Source organism: Ammodytes marinus, assembly GCF_949987685.1.
Source record: "Ammodytes marinus genome assembly, chromosome: 15".
Lineage (NCBI taxonomy): Eukaryota > Metazoa > Chordata > Actinopteri > Uranoscopiformes > Ammodytidae > Ammodytes > Ammodytes marinus.
The window spans coordinates 10,317,504-10,339,738 of NC_137219.1; the positions used below are offsets into that span (position 1 = coordinate 10,317,504).

Consider the following 22,235-nt stretch of genomic DNA (forward strand, 5'->3'; position numbering starts at 1 on the left):
GACAGGCTATCAATTAAAATCCCGATTGTGAGGCGACCCTTGGTAATGATAGTGTACACAAACAATTCAGAAAAGAAATCCATACGTCTCGCAACCGCCGTAAACAAAATGCGTAAATGCATTCACTGAGCGCCGCATTTGCTAACATGACAGGTCCTATCTAAAGATGACTTCTCACCCTTCTAAGAAGATCACTCACGACATGTTTTACCACACACACACACACACACACACACACACACACACACACACACACATTTAGTGGAAAAAAAAACGCCTCAATTTTATCTAAAGAGCCAAAATGTCTTTATTTTTTTTTCTCTCCTCTGGACCATTAGCAGTAACAAAATGTCTTGAAGCAGTGCTACAATGTGGCCCTCTAATAATACTTGGCTGTGGCTTCATCTGCTAATGGGAGAGAAATGAGTGTTTTATATAACAGTCATTTCAGTCGCAGTCGATAGGGCAAAAACACTTAACCCCCTTTCCAATTTGCTGGATCAATTTTCATCCACTTACACCCCACTTCGTAAGTGCAGAATAATAACAGGTTACTTACATTTTATTTTGATATTCACTCACAAAAAAAGAAAATAACAAGAGAGAGAAATCATTGACGAGAGCAGACGGCAGCCTCTCTTTGTCCCTTCAACAGACGAGCCCGTCATGACCCAATCAGCCACATTCACTGAAGCAGCACTTAACTTCAGATTAAACTTTAGCAAACGCTTAATTGTGTATCAACAGCTAACCTCTTGCCTTGGAGAGTGGAGGAAAAAAGCAAGGGTCCTGACTCCTGAGCGAGTACCAATGCCAATGTGTTAGGTTAAGATTTCTTTACTCTTTACTGATTTAGAAGAGGGCCTAGCATGCAGTGATCAACAATAACAGTCACATAATAGAGATAGAAAGAGAACAATAGCCGTGTCAGCGTGGACCTCTTAGCATGTCAGACAAAGTGACAGCACACATACGTGTCCCATGCTTTGATAAATGTTATATTAGCACTTCTGACACACACACACACACACACACACACACACACACACACACACACACACACACACACACACACACACACACACACACACACACACACACACACAGGCTAGGTATTCTCCTAGAGGGAACTGCTCCTGCGCTTGTCAATAGCGATTGAACATGGAACAGAGAGTGGGAACTGGGTAGAGAGAAGTGACAGGACAGGGGTTCTTGCTCAGCCAGGCTTAAAGGCCACCCTGCAGGCCCTTGGGTGCTGAGGCCATAGCTATAGCCAAGCCGACCATCCACAAGGAGATCAGGGGGGGACTCCAGCACTGCAGCTTCCAGCCTCTGGCCAATACTTGATTGTCACGGCAACAGTCACTGACTTTTTTTGTCAAGAGCTGTCGGACGAGGTTACATCAGTCCCCATGTTTGTTTATTTATTAACGTATCCAACAAAATGTTACATTATAGGTCGGGAGTGAATGTTCAGCACTTCTGAGGAATTAAATGTGCTAAATCGTGCATTATTGTGTACTGTGCACTTGTTGTGCATGATGTGTTTCCCTGCCAGGGGAGTGAGCGGAGTGGGGAGGGGGGGGGGAGACACTGGTTGACATCCCCTACCTGAGCAGAGATCATTTATTAAATGAATCCAATAAAAATACTAACTTTGATATATGGTGTACTTGCTGAGTGGCAAGTTGGGACCAGCCACTTAACACAATCCATCTCATTACTTCATCTCCCACTTCACTTGCAGGGCCATGTAGCCGTTCCTCCCCAGTGCAGTAGTGCTCTCTCTCTGGCTCCATAGGCAGCAAGTACACACACATGGAAGTCTGGATCTGCTTCGCTCAGCTCTCTACACTGATGGGGTGTGACCTAGTACCTCTCGTTATGTTTGTTTTCTCTCTCTTTCCCCCCTCCCCCCCCACACACACACACACTTGCGCCGGTGTGCCTGGAGCGTGCGGCGGGGTTTGGAGGGCCGAGAGGCGTGAAAGCCGAACGGTAAACACGGTAATAAGGAAGTGGTGTAAAGGCGAGGAAACAGCGGGGAGCTGATGGGAGCGCGCTGCTTAGCCAGTTCCCCTACATTTCCTGCCCAGCGGGACGCCTTCAGCATGTGGCTCTATGTCTCAGCATTTTACTGTAGTGCTGTCAGTCTATACTATGATATCCCATATATTCCCATTCACTCACTCATTCACTCACTCATTCACTCACTCACTCACTCACTCGCTTTTCTTAAGATTCAAACCTGAAGCTCGTCAGCCTGTTGGAGTAAATGTAAACACACACTGGGCCATATCCAGTGGAGTGAGGAGAAGTGTTAAGGGTATGATGAGGCCATTATAAAACCATGCCACAGGCCAAAATTACTTTGGAACTCCCAAGTAGGCTGGGGAGAAATAATGTCAAAAGGGGCTTAGTGTGGTTTGCAGGGAAGAATCTCTCCACACTGCAAATTAACTACTGTCAAAGTCAATTCATCATCAATTAAACATTTTGACAAACAGAGATCAGTTCCAGAATAATCACCGAACGGTTAATAATAGTTTGTGAATAGAGCACGTGGAAATATGAAAGTATTTTTTGCCCGAAATAATTAAAAACATCTTCTATCTTTTATCCTACTTAATGATTCCTTACCTTTTGACACGTTGTCAGAACCTGTCATCGCAACACAAAGGCAGGTCTGTTTAACGTGTATTGGCTTATCAAATCAAAATCTCCCTCGTTCATCAAAGCCCTTTGAACACAACACACACCGACAAACAGGCTCTTTGTGGTTTAATGCACCGTAAATACAATTTCACACTTGTAGCGACTCCAGTATGCTCCCAATTAACCCTGCAAGCTTCTCCATCCACCTGATTAGAGAAATTATCAACGCACAACAACAACATGGCCCTGTGGCTTCACACACACGTCAAGCACTGGTGTTTCCATCATTTTAATTCACAGGTTTGCTGTCCTGAAAATACACTGATAAGTATACCATTTATATACTGTATATATGTTTGTACATAAAAGTAGTGTACATGATCCAATGTTTGACAACTGGATTTCAATCAACCATAACTTAATCACGTATAACAATGATGTTCTCACGGTTTCTTTGAAAGCACCCGTGTCATCAGGATGCATTATGTCTCGGGTCTTCCCACCAAGTATAATGTATAAGCTCCCTGTTATAATTCCATTTTTTAAATATACTCTTATAAATCAGAATGTCAAAATATATTAGAGAACATTAGATTATACATAATGGATTGTTGTGTAGCAGAATATGACTTCACATTATTGCCCCTAGATAGATTTATTTTGGTTGGTATGTGTCCATGTATTAACATGTTGTTATATTTTGTCTTTATATTTCTGTTTTAAAAAGTCTGCATGACTTAGGTTTACTTAGTTTATAACCCATATATACACTTTTTTACATTGAAATTGCCTGCATGTTTCAAGACATCGCCTCGTAAAGCTGCCTGTAAGTGCAGCATGACTCTTTTCTTGCCAGCTGGTGGAGCTTTTTCTACTGTCTGTGGGAGTTTGTATTATCTGTGTTTGACCCGAGTTAAACATTCCAATTACAGTCAGTTCAAATGAGCATCGGTGCTTCGTATAATCCCCACCCCAGGGAAGGGAGCATTTTACTAAGTTTGGGATGAAACAGTAGCCCCTGTGCATCGCTGCTGCTCTCACTATTCTCTGCTGCACTTTAAGTGGAAGAAGAGGGGAGAGAAAGAGTGAAGGGCCAACCTGGGTCAAGTTACTTCAAGATCATCTGTCTCACAGCACAGGCAAAGAAAGAGAGTGAGGTCAGGTTAGTAACCCACCACACCTAAGATAGCTCTATTCTTAAGGGGGGAAAAACTCACCTGTTTACAGATGGTGCTGTCAATTAGAGCTACTTAATCTGAGAATCAGTTGAAAATAAAACATGGTCCCCTGTTGGCATCCATTCCTGGGTCAGCTAAATGAATATTTTTTGAGTGTTCTGACAAACTGCATAGAAGCACAACAGATGGACTTCAGTGACCTCTGACATGAGCCTAGCTTTGCCACCTCCCAGTGCTATGCCCTGGGTTAGCCTTGTTATCTGAACAACCCAATCTGCATGCTAAATTGTTGGCACACTGTCAATGCTTTCTGGAGTTCTATTCCATTGAGGAATACAATCAGGCGTATATACTATATGTGAAATGAATTCACAAATAGACACCATACATTGACTAGGATAAGCTGAGCTGTTAGTATACAGGTGCAATAAAAAATGTATGATTTTTTTCTTTTAAACTTTCATATATTCTAGATTCATTAAACAAAGTGAAATATGTCAGGCCTTATTTTTTATTTTTATTTTGATGATTACGGCTTAAAGCTCATGGAATATAAAAAATCTAGTGTCTCGAAATATTAGAATATTACATAAAACCATTAAAAAAAAAGATTTATAATACAGAAATATCAACCTTCGGAAAAGTATGTATATTCTAGATACATTTCACTTCCCGTGTAATGAATCTTAAATATACGAAAGTTTCACTTTTGGAATAAAATAAAAGAATGAACATTTATATGATATTCAAATGTTTGAGATGCACCTGTGTGTATTCAAATTCACAAATCCTTATTTGAAAACTTTGAAAGTATGATTGCTGTCCCTTAATATCACACACACACTTTCACACACGCACGTATCTATATGTTTGTGGAACTGACACAAAGTTGACATCGTCTCTTCTACTCTTTAACACCGTCCGTGCTCTGAGCGGAGCCACACGTCGGAGGTGGGCTCCCTCTCTTAGGCCCTATTCCCATGGCTAGACAGATTACTGTGGGAGGAGAGGGGCTGCCATGGGGGAAACTGGTGCCCCTATTAGACGTACGGAGCAGGGGTTGTAAGCTGGGGCGGCAGAATGGAGGGAGGTGGCAGGAAAAAGGGGGGGGGAGAGGGAGAAGAGAAGGGGGGATAAGCTGCTCTGAGAGTTGAACGGCGCTCCAAAATGGTGTGTGGGGGCAAAGGATTAGGGAAGACTCTGAGGAAGACATCTGCTTCTGTGCCAAGCTCCCCGCACTATCAAAGACACCAGCGCTTCCCACATCATCAACTTTTCATGAGCGCACTCACTGGTAAATATCAGTCGCAGAGGCTTTGGTCTCAAGGGGGGCAGAGAGGGCTGAGGAACTTTCCCTTAGTTCACAAGCAGAAAAAATACAATTCTGAAAAGGCCTGTCTGGTTAAAACTTGGTTAACATATCAAGTTTCTCTCTCTCTCTCTCTCTCTCTCTCTCTCTCTCTCTCTCTATTTTTTTTTACTTATTCATTGACACATGGATCCTACTGCTTTATAATCCATTTAATATGTGTGCATTCTATGTGGAAGTGGTATCGTGATATAAGTATGATCAATATTTACGCTGCATCTACAATAAAGCAGCCATAACTGTTCATCTTAAAGGTGGGCTCAGCAATTCAAGAGAATGCTTGTTGTCGAAATCAGTTAATTCTCCTCATGATCCGCTGCCTGTCCCTACTCTGAAAGTGAGCTGAAAAGAAAATCAAGTGTTAACACACATCCTAAGCTCTGTTGATACTTAATGTGGGCCTCCTTTGTTTACATACCCTTTGTGAAAATACCAATTTACAGAGCCTAGGCTGTTTATTATTAACACCAGCTTGTTTTTCAGTGCACACACAATACGGACAGGTAGAGGCTCGTAAGAAGATATCCACTGATTTTGTAATAAAAAAGTGATTTGACAACAAGCATTCTCCAGAACATCTGACTCCACCTTTAAACACATATATTTCATTAAACAAAAAAAATCCAGTCCACATTGGCTGACCTTGTCTTCGTCTGCGGCCCTCAGCATGCTCTCCCAGACGGCCCTGATGACGGGGATGTCTTGGTGTCTGGTGGTGTAGCAGTGGGCCTGGACAACATGGGCTAGAGTCAGGCCGCTGATCACAGCCTCCAGAACCTTCTTCACATAGCTGAAGGACAAATGGGCTTGTGTCCTTGTGCCAGCCTTCACCAGCTGCATGGTGCAGGGGACCAGCGCAATTTGGCCGGCACAGAAAACCCACTGATCAACCTGGAGAAAAAAAAGGGCATACAAGAAAATCGCTGGTGTTATTGTGGTCAACAGCCAAACTAGCAGCTATGTGACGCTAACAGGCTAACAATGACATGCTGATATGTACAAATTGTTGAGGTATTTTAGTCCAAATCAAATGTTGGCAAATCAACTTCCCTAGAACTACGCTGCTACTGAGACAACAAAAAAAGTAATGGCACCGTAGAGTCCAATGCTTGAACTCATTCATATCACGTATTCCCTCAAATACACAGGCTGAAATGTCAATTGTCAAAGGATTATCAAAAAACATGGTGCGTTTGGTAAGATTTTAACTTTCTATTTCGAAATATGAAATTAAAACACCATCATTTTAGCAAAAGTGTTCAGTGATGAGGTCTACAATATTGTTAACAGTGTATTTATCACACCTATATAATTTATTCAATTATTTATAATTACAACAAACTGCAAAACTCTATTCTGAACCCATTATCTTATGGAGTAAACAAAAGTATTTAATTAGACAATTATGAACTTGAACGCATGGTTTCTTTTCAACCAAAAAACTAGCTGCAAGGAAACAAGTCATCAAACTCTTCCATTAGTTTTATAGAAAAAAAAGAGTACAATAGAGGTGCTATAATCAAATTAACATTAATTATCAGATGTATGCTTAAGCAACACTGCATTAATTAACAAGTTCACCCCATTTTCAGCATCTTATCACCAACAATTCTCGTTTCACGTGCAGGTATTCTGTGAGAAGCCTGACAATGTATCTCCGTGGCACCAACGTTATTTATAACAAGCACACTTAACCATGTGTTAATAAGCCCCATTCTATGTTAAATACCTCTTGTTAGAATTCAGCCACTTGCATAATGAAACCTGAAAAAATCCATCTGTTTAATGCAGGGAGATGAGTAGGGGATGAGGAGTGGCATTAAGGAGGTCAGGTCTTTAGAGACCCTGTAGCTAACCGCTGTTTGAGGTTGGATGGCATTAGCGCTGCTGGACACAAGCTGCTGGTCAATGCAAATAGCTGTTTGGTGACATGTTGATAATTGGCAGCCAATGTAGGGACCATAGAGCACATGCAGATCTCCAGGGAGGATCAAGAGGGTCGGAATCAATTGATACATGGTCCTTCACTTATGAGCAAACACACAGCCAGGGGTATCATGTTTTACTGTGAGATTACCAGGGTTAGCGACGTTAGGACCAGATGTTTAACTTAATGCTGGCAACCTTTTAACCAAACTTCAAACAAGCCTTGTTTTGTCTTCACACGGTTCATTTTTGATAAAACCTAAACAGATAGTTCTAGACACAACAAGCTCACAAAAAGAAGAAAAAAAATAAAATGGAATATCTTCCCCTTACTGAAATCTATGTATTTGATGGGATACTAGTAGCAGAACAAGATGCTAACCACACAACTGTTTAGCTATTGGGGCGGACATGATCATGGCTATTTCCATAATCAGATGGGTTTTTGCTGTGATCCCCCAGCTTCTGCGTTCTCTTGTCAACTTTGATGAATCTTTGCCTTCCATCACCGCTGCTCCAAATGACTGGGACAGAGCGGGAGACAGGAGATAGAGGGAGGATGAGAAGAGGATGCGAGTGGGGTGAGTGAGTGAGGGGGAAGAAAGGGAAGGAGATAAGGCCCTCACTGTTTTCCTCCAGTTGGATCAATCACCGGATCATTTACCTGCAAGCGCACTGCCCCGAGCGCCTGCATTTACTATGTCTGCCTAACATAAAAGCCCAGATTCCCACACATCCACAACAAATTGTCATTGGCATTCCATTTACAAGGCCATCAAATGCCATCATATCCACTCCCAACAAAGAAGGGGCTCCATCAAAGAATGGGTGGTCGGAATCTCCTAATAAACTTGTCCCCTTGAACAAAAAAAACTTGCTCCATTCAAATTCATAAAGGCTGATTACCATTTGTCTATTTTAATATCAAAAGAGGATTGCATGGGGGCCCCTTGACTGTTAAAGGCATACTCCCATAGCGTTAACCAAGCAGGTGTGTGATGATCAATTATTAAGGATCCCACTCTGGTTACTCTTAGTGGGAGGTGGAATTGGGGATTTGGGGGTTTTGTGGTAGTGGAAGGGGGGCACATCTTTCTGTGATGAACCTGGATGGGGGAGAGACAGTGGAGAAGGGAGAGCGAATACTATTTACATAAAATTAACAGTTCAAAAGAATGAGTTCACACACCAATCAAACTTGTTAATTGACTGTCAATGGTGTGTCCCTGAATATACAACACAACTACATTATTCATCTTAGGCCCTGACAGGGAAGACAGTCCAATTTGCATGGACGTTCTAAACGTGATCAACAACCACAATGCCACATGCATTTTTAATAGGCCTGGGATGGGACTCTTTAATATTCATAAGGGTCAAACAACTGCATGTGACATTAAACTTTCTATAACAAGGTAAGTATTTTTCAAATGCTGGTCTTAGTTGTCTAAATGGCCCACAGAGAAAAGGGCCCGGAATCAATCCAACTTGTTCACGTTGGTTTATTTCTGTTCTACTGCTTCTGAATATAATTTGATATTTATTTGCTGCCATAACTTTAGAGAATTTCAGAAATTTCCAGTTAGTAGCTGCCTTTAGGAGCAAAAATGTATACTTTTTTATTGTAAACATTGTCTTTTGGTAAACCTTTGTAAGGGTGTGCAATTCAGGAAAAAAAAAATAATGCATAAGATATTTCCAAAATTATTTGAAATGGTTAAAAAGTGAATTATTGTACCAAACAGATGTTTTTATCTACTTTTTGACATTTCAACGTTTTTTTTTAATTCATTTAAATTTAGGAATTGCAAACTATATCACGCTATCTCTTTGAGAATTTTTTCACTTCCCGCCCAACACTTACAGAAAATAAAACCATAAAACCAAGTGATCAAACAGCCTTATCACTAAAAATGTACTTTTGAACAAATTAGAAATGAACTAACTAACAAGCTTCCAGTGAGGTCAGCAACCAAGGTGATTCCCCACACACTCTTTCCTACATTGTATTAACTAAGCAATGTTTTGCTCATGCTTCATCGACCTTTACTTAAGGCTTACAACACCATCATGTCATTAGGTCACCATACCCAAAGACATTCTCCGTAGCCATCCCTGTGAGCTGCAGACAGTAACATATATGTAAATGTACCCAGGAAGCGCCTGGCTGTGTCTGCTTCAAACCCTTAACGGTGTCTTGTTTCAGGCTTGAGTGTCTGAGGTGTTTATAATTGCAGGATTTTTTTTGTCAAAGAGCTTCCAGAGATGACCAGACAGTGCCAGACAATATTCACATTGGTGTTGGAGCCCCTCTGGAGCCCCCCATCACATTGAAGATGTATCCAAGTGTCATTATCCGAGCTTTGGAATGGTAAAGAGGAACTGGGCCGGCCTGGATAAAATGACCTGGTATTGACGAACAGTCAGGGGTTTTTCTCCCTAATTCCAAGGACAGAGAGAGGTGGGAAATAGCTCCACCGCTCCTATCAGATATGCTAATGGTCACATTTCTCCCCATTGAGACCCCTCATGCATAATTTAAACCAGGAAAATGATAGTACAAAACGTGTAAAATAGCTTAGATTAATATGGTGCAACTTTTTTCCCTTATGCAAGGACACACGTAACCAACCTGAAAGGGTAATAGCAGTACAGTAGCAGCTACAGGCTGGTTGATTTAAGGCAAAATGTAATTTATGTTTGTGATATATCCTTTCTTGGAGATGTTACTACATATTATGAGTGTTGTTTATAGCCTCACCATGGGGTAAGAAGGGTAAATGAGTGCATCTTCAGAGCACCAGCGCAAGGCTTTCCAACTCACAGTTTAAAGATTATTTTGGAAAGTTGTATATCTTATTCTATAGTTCAGAGTGAATATAGACTAGCTGTTAAGGGAGCATGAAATGTGGGTAGCGCCAGGACAGATTCAAACCAAGGACGCTGCATTTATATGGTTTGTTCTATATGAAATTTGATACCCAAACTATCATTTCTTTAAATGGGAAACTCACTTTTAATCCCTTGCGGAACATTCTTAATATATGTGACACATTTCCAAATTTCTGTCTTTAGTAATTTTTCTTCTTTTCTTGAATATTTTAGGGTTGGCAAAAAGCTCAAAATAGTTCAAAATGTGGGGATCAAAAAACTGATAGTTGAAGTTGTGTTGAATGTATTTAAGTGCATATATTATTTCTGCTTTTTTTTGGCAGGGATTTGATATGCAACGACTATTTAATCCTTGTGTGGTGGATGGCAGTTTGTCAGGGATGTGTGCTGTGATTTCATCTTGAACTCGCTTCAAGTCTGTGGGGCTCTTTCAGCATTAGTGCATTCAAAGCAGATCACGTCTGGGAGTGGGGAATGATAAGAGATGGGCTCATGTTGTGCGGCGCCCTGAGGAAATCCTGCCTCTTCTGACACCTCATTTCTACAAATACGAACCTTTCAGGAGAACCACAACCGTCCTTCCCTCTACAGAATCTCTCCCCATGTTAAGACTTCTCATTTAAGGCTTCATGGGAAGGGGGGGAAGGAAGATATTTGCCTTTTTTTATTCCCTCCTTTTCTTTCCCACTATCTCTATTTTTTTGCTTCCTGTTTGTGCTCCAGTTTGAGCCTAACCCCTGTATGCTCAACTGTCACACAAAATCAGTGTTACTTAAACGGCGACATAAATAGCCGTACCAAGTGCACAAAGAAAGGCAAGTATATGGCATCTCTGAATGCATTTTCTCGGGTCTATAACTGCACATTTATGCCAAAAACAAAGCCATAAGAATATGTTCAGAACGCAGGTCTTGGGATGACAAATTTAGAGGAATACTTAAAAATGACCCAACTATAATGAGCCATTGTTGAGTCAACGTGTGGTCAGTCTGAGCCGGCGACACTGGCCTATCCCCAACCCCCCACCTTCTGCGAGCTTATGTGTATTTTTCTGTTGTGCCTGGATGTCTGCCCTCGACATGCCCACTCCATAGACACTGAACCGTGTGGAAGACTAACACTGTCATGTCAGCTCTGGTCAATTTTATGGTGGTCAGGAGCTGCATGCCGCTCAATGCTATAACCAAGGTCAGGGGAGCCTGACTGCTGGATGCTCAGGGAGACACATCTGAATGCCAACAAGCATGAATAAAATACTACATAAATACATCTTTATTTACACTTTTGTGAAAAATGTTTTTACAACTACTTTTGATACAATTTGCTATGGTGAATGTGTTTTAAATCTACTGTTGCAATAATGATGAAGAAATGACAAAACATAGCAAAAATTCAAAGCTGGTGTAATAAAGTTGTCCGCTGCTGTGGAATACAGCGCCCACACATCAGACCAGAGCTGGGCTGTGTGGTTAAGGAGTGATGGAAGGGCATATATATATATATTTTTTTTCATTGCGTTAGGCAAAATGCCCCGCTGCCTTCAACTGTCCCGACCTCACATCTTTTGACAAATTGGTTGTGAGGCTTTTACGACTGATGCACATATCGCAAAAATCATTTCTGCCAAGCTTCTTCTATGACCTGCCCGTGGGACATGACAAGCCCCTCCATGCATCGCTCTATCAAACCGAGTATTTCCAGGACAATGCAAATTATGACAAATTCCATCATCCTGCATTATGCGCTTTCCCGCTAATCTCCCTAATTCGAGAGAATCGGGGAGGGTCTCGCTGTTTCAGCTGAGGGGCATGTTGTCTGATTGAATGATGCTGAAGCTGCAGCCCTCAACCCCCCGTTCTGCCTCCCTTCCCAGCTGTGACCACCTTGTCTCTTCTGTCTTTTCATATTTTTCTCTCTTTTTTTGAAGCAACATCTCTTGGTCTGGTTAATAGTAATGAAAGCACAAACTTAACCTGGACACAGAAGTGTGCTGTGGCACAACCATTATAGCATTAACTGTCAGTAAAGGTGAAGTAAAGTTATTCTGTGTGTGTGTGTGTGTGTGTGTGTGTGTGTGTGTGTGTGTGTGTGTGTGTGTGTGTGTGTGTATGACATGAAAGACAGGAACGCAGTGTGAAATATCTATTGTGCATGAGACAGGGTGAATGTCAAAAACAAATTAGGCTGTGACACAACGCTGCTGGTCCAGAGAAAAATGTCCTCTGCGTCCACATCGAAACACATCGAGTCAAACACACACACGAAAAAACTCTGCCCTGTTGCTACTCTGCTGCTCATAATAGGCACAAAACATTGTTCAGCATTCACAGATGAATGAAATACAACAGAAAAAGAAACAATGAAAGACAAAATAAAAAGGACAGTGCCGAAAATGAATTGGAGAGCAAAAACAGATGTAGTCCCTTATTGTCTCAACAGATGGCAGTATGACTGCATTAAAAAAGCCAGCTGGAGAATCAACAATGCTGTTCAGACAAAGTCCACTCAATCCATGCTGGCTAGACAGTGTCAAAGTCTACTTGGATGAAAACATAAATGAAATAAGTGAAAATAAATAAATTCAAATGAAAAGGAATAAAAAAAATACGAAAGATTTTCCTTCTTAAAAAATCATTGTCGATATTAACTTTTGAATGATGGAAATGTTATTTTACTATAAATGGGCAACAGAGATAATAGTATTCTCAGCATGCAAACTGATTAAATACATTGTGATGAGAATGTATTAATCTCTTAAAAATAAAGCTAACACTAACATCTTTGTCAGAGCATCAAATTCAACTCAATTAAATTTTTACGTGTGAAAACAGTATGCACTATATTGAATGAACTCTTAACCCGAGGATCTAACCTTCATTGCATTACCTATAGACACGCGGGGGCCTGACCTTCCCTTACATAATAAATCCATAATATTAATAATAAATACATATTAAAAGTGAACATGCTTATATGTCCACAGAAAAAAAGGGAGCTTGTATATTATTCATCTGCAGCAGTTTCTTTATTTTTATCTTTACCTCAGTAAAGCGTGCTTTTGATGACAATGGCATTTGAAAAATGAATGACCCGGGTTGAAGTTACTACTAAGAAAAAAATGACTTCATCTGAAATTTATGATGAAGTCGGTGGCCAAAAGTAAATGGAATGTAAATGCTAACCCTTTTTTCCTGAGCCCTCTGTAGTAGTGCTAAGAAGAAAAATGTTCTTGATAAATGAAGACAAAGCGGCAAAGCTAGCACGATGTTGCATGTGGATGTAATGATCATTTCAAACTAGAGGTGTTTTCAGCGTATATAATCACAGCAATATAAAGCTTATAATTGTATAAAAAAATATTAAAAACATGTTTTTTCCCTAAAATACACAATCTAAATTCCAGTTTGTTTCAGCCATGTGTAGGTGAATCTTCCACAATCTTTAACAATCTAATCTCAGTCTGAGTTAGTGACAATTAATGTTAAAAAGCCTGGGTTTGTTGGTTACATATCAATCGTGGTTTCTCTTCGTTCATGTATTTATTCTATGCAAAGAAAACACTATCAATGAAATGGCAGACAGTTGTATTCAATCCTGTGCCGTGTGGCTATTAATCGAAAGTATGAAGACACAATGCATTTTTGTTTGGTTGTGTTGAATCCAAGTCTCTTACAGCTATAAACCTCTCGTGTTCTTGTATCTATTGTTTTGGATAAAACATTTACGCTATGAGTAAAACGTTTAAAGAGACGGGTTGAGGTTTGTCTGCCTAACACTGTTCCCTATTAGTGTCTGTAAGTCACATCATCACTATGTGTGGTGTGGGAAAAGGCCCTTGCATTGTTTTGTCTGCATTTGCTACACGTGTGTATATTTCACAAGGGGCATCTTCCAGACTGTGTGTTGTTGCGTGTGTGTGTGTGTGTGTGTGTGTGTGTGTGTGTGTGTGTGTGTGTGTGTGTGTGTGTGTGTGTGTGTGTGTGTGTCTGTCTGTGACTGTGTGTGTGTGTGTGTGTGTCTGTGTAAGGCCCTCCTGTCAGCTATGCCCTCTCGTCACCGCAGGAGGAAGAAACACACCCGGGCAGCTCTGAATATAGTGGCTAGTTACCATAGTAATGGGATGGTCATACGTCTCTCCTCTCTCAAGACAGTGATGGGAGTGGACAGGACACGCTGCTATGCTTTTTATCTATGCATTTGGTATTCAGTTATTTCATTCCACAAATAAAAAATAACGCCAAGCCATCCCACCTCTCCTTTTCCCGTATTCAAATGGAGGGGTAAAATGGGAAGTAAATAGTCGGATATGGGGGGTAATAATTCGCACACACAGGACTACAAATAATGATGTGTTTTCAACTGAGTGTTTGTGATTGCAAATTGTAATGGCGCGAGTGTCTTGGCAGATTCCTGCGGTGGTAGGATCTTTACATGACGCTTTTCAGATGCCTTCTTGATGTTTCTGAACCAGTCACCCCCATCCACCGCTCATCAGTAGTGACAAAGTACAACAAGCACACATGCACACATAGATACAGACACAAACACACACACACGCACACACACACACACACACACACACACACACACACACACACACACACACACACACACACACACACACACACACACACACACACACACGCACACACACACAAACACACTCGTCTTATGTTGTTCTCTCAAATTAAAAAATCACTTGATCATTCCTACAAATAAAACCATATCCATTAACCATGACTGATTTTATTTATATACATTCTGTTAAATCTTTTAGTATAGTCTTTTCGTATAAAATAATTACATAACGCATGTCAAATGAAAATGCGGCAAATGGGAAAGACAACTGTACAATTAGGATGCTGACCACTCACAGAAATACCAGAGACCTGGTGTCTGTAAAACTAACACTGGGCAAGTACACCTATACACACACGCATGATGTTTCTATATTCATATGCATATCTAGCTGTGTGTAACTCCACATCATTCAGTATGTAGAAGAAGTGGTAGAGATGTGGCTGTGTGTGGCTATCCTGTCCTGGGTTCCCGAGGCTTGTTGACGTGAACCAAGGCAGTCAGGCACCAATAATACATGAAGAGCTGTTCAAAGGCAATTAGGATCAGTTGTCATGGCAGGGGCCCATTAATGAGTGGGAGTGTGGCAGGGGCCGGGGCAGAGGCACAGCAGCACCGGCGTATATACGTGGCCGCCGCTAGAGAATGGATGCACTCTGACAGATCCAGTCCTTCCCCTGTCCTCGCCTGGTACAAGCTGATACCAGCCTGTCCCCACGTGGTGCTGCTATAGTAGCAGACCAGCAGCAGCACAGGCTATTGTCGCAAATAACGCACTCACTCCTGTAAAAATGACCAATGCCATCATGGCGGGTCAGACATTACGTGTCAACAGGGGGGGAACAAATGTCAAGGAATGTATCAGTACTGACGTGTGGACACTCGATAGCCCTTTTTTTCCCTTAAAAACAAACAAACTTTGCATCAATAATTTTTTCTATTCTTTTGTATCTATTTGCATGTCAGTGAATGCAGTCTGAACGAGCTTACCTGTCCTGTCAGTCATGAATGTGTTACATTGAGTCACTCCACCGCGACTCGTTCTTATGACCCAACCAGTTTACCTTGTCATACAGCCACGGCTTATCACAAAGAGCACACACAGGTGCGTGTGTATGTGTGTGTGTGTGTGTGTGTGTGTGTCTGTCTGTAAGACCCGGCCTCAGGGCATACAGCCCGACATGCCACAGCAGTAAGGTCTTTGTGGGTTTGATCAGCGTGTTTCGTCTGTGTGTCCGGTTCAAGTGAAGATGGTTGACCCCGGTTGTTTGGGGAGGATGAGTAAAGCCCACAGAGACAGACTCAGGTGATGTACAGAGACAGGAACTGAATCGATGCTTGCTAGGGGGAAAGACTGCGAGGTGAAGCCCAACTGTCAGTCAAAAAAGCCCTCAGACAAAAGGCATAACTCATTGCACACAATTCAGGAAAAACAGCATGCATGTTATGCTTGTGCCGTCAGTGAAAAAAAAGAAAATGTGTGGTAAGTTAAAGGCACACTATGTGACTTTGGTTGTGTCTGATAAGTAAACATAGTCTAGGGTATATTCTCATAACTGAATACACAAAATGTCCTTAAAAGGAAAGTTGACTCCCTGGAACACTGCTTGAAGTTTGAAGCTACCTACAAAGGTACTGTTTCCCTGTTGTTGTTATTGTGGTTGTTGTTAACAACAGTTTGTTTACAAACATATTCCAGTCAAATGGTTCCAGGTGCCTCAAAATAATTTTGTTTCGATTTATGATAGAATTTTATAAATACTAAGAATTACGCGTAGAGAATATATGTTTAGCAAACTAACTGCAGGCTGGGCAAATGTTAACAAATCCCTTCCCCTGAAACTGCAAAGTGCACCTTTAACATCCACTGCTGCGACTAGGAGCAAGTGACTACAGGTACTGAAGAACACCATGGCGTTTTTTTTAGTAGCCTTCAATCTCTTGACTGCTCAAACTGCTGAGCCTTCAAGACCTCATTTTTCATCGGCTCAATTACACGACAAGCGTTCCCCTCCTGGCCCCACCCTTTCCTCCCTGCCTCACCCCCCTCCTCCTCCTTGGTTGAAAGTGATCATTTGTTCTTTTATTAAAGTTGATAACATCCCTTGCATTGTCTGGGCGCGCACGCCGGAGAGCCGCCCCCACTGTTCTAGCCTCCAGCGCTTTGTATTATTGGTGCATTATTTCACGCATGCCCTCCTCTTTTATCAAGCGCTTTTGAAGTAATGTTAATAGACTAGAAAATTGAGACATTTATGAAGTATGGGCTGTGTTTATGAAAAAATCCATAACGTATGACAGGGGGGGGGAGAGGTGAGATAAAAGCAAGGTTTTAATAGATTATGGCAAACAGGGGAGAGGCGTCAGATGCCTGTCAGGCACCTCCTCCGAGATCCCTCATATTTTATGGGATTAATTTTGTTATATTAGAAATGAAGTTAAATGTCCTAATTAATCTGTTCGTGCCGCATGAATACCTCCCCGAACGCACATGCACGCACGCACACTGCTTTTGGGCTAATTACTCTTCTGCTGTAATTGTGGTAGATGCCGTCTCTAGATGTTGAAGACTGAGGAAATTGGGGAGGGGGAGGGGGGGAGGCTGCTGAATTGTGCATGTTGGCTCTTTTTACAGTAGCAACACATTCCGGGTGAGAACAGCAAACCATAAAACTAAAGCACTTGGCTTAATTTCTGCTATTCATCAAAAAAAAAATTGCTTTCTTGCTCGCCACGCTGGCTCATATTTAGCAACATTGTGATTGTTCACCACTAAGCAAGGCTGCTCTTTTTAGCAAAGCCATCATGGACTTTCTGTTTACCAACTACATTTTCTATTGGAAAAACGCTCTGACATACTTGCATACTTGTTTCTTTTAAAACACAGCTGGAGAATGATAACTTAAAACAAGTAGAGTTTGGAGGCTCTCATGAGCTAACGGTAAAGAGATGCATAACAACGTCAAACGCCAAGTTCAAATAACTTTGGGGATCTTTGTCACATTTTATTCTCATCTTTATTTTTCCTGTCACCCTCTGCTGGAAATGATCTTAAAAAGTCCATAAAGTCTCTATTTCTGTTTTACTGAAAAAGAATAAGGATCCCCTGAATTGTGGGTCATTTCGTCCTATCTCGCTCCTGAATGTGGATTATAAATTGTTGGCTAAGGCCTTGGCTCACCGTCTAGAGATCATCCTCCCTTCGATTATTTCACCTGACCAAACTGGTTTTATTAAAAAACGCCTCTCTTTTTTTAATATTCGTAGACTTTTAAACATCATACATTCCACAGATGATCAACAGTTGCCCGAGGCAGTTATCTCTTTAGACGCTGAAAAGGCGTTCGATAGAGTGGAATGGGGTTACTTATTTTGGTGTCTAGACAAATTTGGTTTTGGTCCGAAAATCATTTCTTGGGTAAAATTGCTATATAACTCTCCAACTTCATCAGTGCGCACTAATAACACCAACTCCCAATTATTTCCATTACAACGCGGGACAAGGCAAGGATGCCCGATTTCCCCACTTTTATTTGCTATAGCTATTGAGCCCCTTGCAATGGCAATACGCTCCTCTCCTGAGATTTGTGGTATTGTAAGAGGGGGTAAGGAACATAAAACTTCATTATATGCTGATGATCTGTTACTATATATAACTGATCCACAGAACACCTTACCCCATATTATGAAGTTATTAGGCCACTTCAGCAGCATCTCTGGGCATAAGATTAATGTTTCAAAAAGTGAGCTTTTTCCTGTCAACTCTGCCGCTAAGTCCATCTCCTTTAATTCCTGTCCTTTTAAGGTGACATCTGACAACTTCACCTACCTAGGGGTGGTTGTTACGCGTGGCTTTTCTGACCTTTTTAAGCTTAATTTTGTTCCCCTTCTTGAGAGCTCTAAAATTGCCTTCAATAAATGGTCCATGCTTCCTCTCTCTTTAGCAGGAAGAATTAATCTAATTAAAATGAACACGTTGCCCAAATTCCTCTACCTTTTCCAAACTATACCAATCTTTATCAACAAATCTTTCTTTTCACACCTAAATAAGATTATATCTGACTTTATTTGGAATAAGAAGCCACCCCGTATCCGTAGGGAATTTTTGCAGAGACCAAGATCAATGGGTGGTATGGCATTACCACATTTCCAATTATACTATTGGGCAAGCAACCTCAGAGCTATGGCATATTGGCTTAAAAACTACATCGACAATGAGACTCCTGCCTGGGTTCAGATAGAGACCACTGCCTGTTTGCCATCGTCCCTCCCTGCTTTATTGTATTCTGCAATGCCTTTCACTCCAAGCTATGTTTCAAGTGCCCCCTTAGTACATCAGTCTTTACGTATATGGGCTCAAGTGCGAGGACACTTTGGTTGGCAGGCTGGCTCACTCTGGGCCCCGATTGCGTCTAATCATCGATTTGCCCCTTCATTCCATAATGACTATTTCTCGGCCTGGCAAAAGAAGGGTATCATTTCATTTAAAGATATGTACATAACAGGTGTTTTTGCTTCATTCGAACAGCTCAAAACTAAATTCAATCTACGGAATGTACATTTCTTTAGTTATTTACAGGTTAGGGACTGGGCACGTAACAATACAGGAACATTCCCTACAATCCCCCAGCCTCAACCTATGGATAGTCTCTTCCCAGCAGACCCAGAGCTCAGGGGCACAATATCTGTTATATATACAAAACTTTCTTCTGTGCAATCAGCGTCTCTGGATGCATTGAGAGCGGCGTGGCAGGCTGATCTGAATGTACAATTTACAGATGTTGAGTGGTCGAATGTTTTTTTAAGAATACATTCTTCATCTATATGTGCTAGACATGGCTTGATCCAGTTTAAAGTGGCACACAGACTCCATCTCTCTAAAGCCAGAATCTCAAAAATGTATCCAACAAGTGATAGTTCATGCAACAGATGTAAAAATTCACCTGCAACACTAGCTCATATGTTCTGGCTTTGCCCGAAACTCGCTAGTTACTGGTCCTCTATTTTTGACGCTCTATCCAAGATACTTAAGAGACCAATAGCTCCGAACCCACTTACAGCCGTTTTTGGCATTCAATGTGAGGGTGATCATCTGCTTAGAGCACAATCAAACTGTATTGCCTTTGTCACTCTTATAGCCAGAAGATTAATTTTACTTAATTGGAAGCAGGCTACTCCACCCTCCTTTAAACACTGGATTAGGGACACACTACAATTTCTGAAGCTTGAAAAGTTAAGATTTGCTTTAAAGGGTTCAAAGGACAATTTTAGCAATGTTTGGCAGCCTTTCATTACATATCTGCTTGACCAGCTCTAAGGATGTACACATTTATTTTTTAATTTTATTTAATTTTATATGTATTTTGCTATGGATCCCAATAACTCCAAACTGTGCACACACACTTTTTCTTTTTTTTTGTTGTTGTCATTGTTTGTTTTATTGTTATTATAATAATCATTGATTATTGATTTATTTTTGTCTGTTTGTCTTTGGGGATAAAAAAAAAAAAAATTGTTACATTTGTAAAATGATGTTTTGCTATATTGTGAAAAATCAATAAACAAAGTGGTAAAAAAAAAAAAAAAAGTCCATAAAGTAATCTTCCGTGATGTACTCTATATATACTGCTTTGGCTGCTCAAAATGCAGGGGAAACTTCTGTTGTTCTTGCTGTACTCATTCTGTCTGGCCTATACATGGGTGGCCTTAGCTCATCATGACTCAGCCTGACCTCTGAACTCTTCATTAGGAGGGTCAGACTAAGGTTATTGTTTTTAGACATCAAGACTCCTGCAAGAAGATTATTCAGATTCTACCACCCGCCACCACAGTGCACTGCTCCTTCCCTTTTGATGCTAATTGGCAACGTCAGATCCACTTCCCCTCCTGAAGAGCCTCGCAGTCCACTTTGACAATTTTTCAAAATCCAATGCAAATCCTATCGCGGGGCTGTGCAAGACGGTCTTCCGCAATATTGACTGTCAGTCACAATTATGGCAATGAGGCAAAGGGGGTTCACCGGCAACCTGAGGCTAGTCGCAGTCAGCTCCCCCCTCCCCCCCACCAAAACCCACACCCCCGCGCAGAATCTGATCAGTGAGTATAATTTCCCCGGCAAATATCCCAGGGGTGAGCCACTTACCTTAACAGGAAATAGGAGATGTTTAACAACCATTCAACTGATAGGCTTTCTATTCAGACCTGCTTTGGATATTGTGTTTGCCCCCTTGTAAATGCAGCTCCGAAGGGAATGCGACAGAACAGGCAGCATTAATCTAAATAGATGTAGAGGAGAGAGAAAAAAATCCTGCAGTTTGAGACTCCTCTGGTTGTAAACTCTGACTTCAGTGAATGATGGGTCAATTTTTTTTCCATCTGGCAACTCATGAACGTAATTGTCTTTTATTGGTACAAATGGATGTCTGGTTAAAAAATGTGGGACATTGGTGGCTAAAAGAAACAGGCCTATGGTCTTTTTTCCCCCCAGACATTATGTTGCAACAGAATTGTTTAAAAATCTCTTTCGAAGAAACAACTGACAGAAAAATGCAGTAATAACTTTTATTTATTTTAAGAGCATGCCATTAGTTGGCTTTTGTTGCAATGAGACGTATTTGTTTTGATATTTTGCAAGAAAAAAAATGGATGTCTGAGAGCATCTTTTGTTCCTAATGAATTGATTGATGTCATAAAAGGGGGACATTTCTTATATCTTAATTAGATTATTCAAATGATGCTTAAAACAAACGACAGGCGAAATTTGCATTAGATCTCTGATAAAGGAGACAGAAAAACAAAACAATTAGTGGCAAGAACTTTGATACTAACCCACTCACAAATTATAAATATATACGGCAAAGGAATACATATTACGGTGAAGGCAGCCTCGAAAAAAACATGCCAATCAGGTAACGGAACAATAGGGAAAACGATGTAAAAACAAAGCATAAATTAAATGCCTTGTTTTTTTTTGTCTTCATAGCTCACGGCTTTTTACCTAAACTACCGGCATATCGTGCATTAACATACAATGCACAAAGAGGCCCCCCCCCCTAGCTTTGACATCCTAAAAGGTTAACTAATTCCTTAAATCAAGTCGGATCTGAATCTGTCAAGACGACATTCAGTCAAGCCCTGCCATTCGCCGAGAGCTGAGGGGGCTGAGAGACATGACAAGCCGGACAGATAGATGAATAGATGGATGGAATTTGAAGGTCCAGCATCCATCACACGCCAATCCCTAATGCCTAATTCCTCTCAAACCTCCACCATTTCCAACCCTTTACTGTGTAGAGAGAACGACCGCAGTCAAATCATGCACATTGTCTGTGTCATCAGCCATGTGGTCCAGCTCAAAACCACTGGACAAAAAAGGGGATGCATTGGTCCCAATGGAGCTGGACAGCTCTATTGCACTATATTTGCACTATTTGACCTCAGAAACACTCAAACTTTTAGCATAAGTACATTTTGGTCACATTAACAAAGAGGGACAAGTAAACCAGAATATTTCACCAGAGACTACAGCCATAGATCAATAGCCTTCATTAAGTCATAGCTCATTGGCCACTTCAAATAACTCATCACAAAAAAAAAGCACCTTTTAGCTGCACAGAACTGATTACATTCTCTGGACA

General features: G+C 41.1%; 1 protein-coding gene across 1 annotated transcript in view; it reads right to left on the bottom strand.

Moving 5' to 3' along the window:
* The window catches only part of dph6 (diphthamine biosynthesis 6), a 63,278-nt gene that overhangs the window by 7,089 nt on the left and 33,954 nt on the right, over positions 1-22,235 (bottom strand). Inside the window, exon 13 of the mRNA XM_080041968.1 lies at positions 5,845-6,093. Coding sequence (XP_079898094.1) covers positions 5,845-6,093 — 249 coding nt within the window. The remainder of the gene's footprint in view (positions 1-5,844; positions 6,094-22,235) is intronic.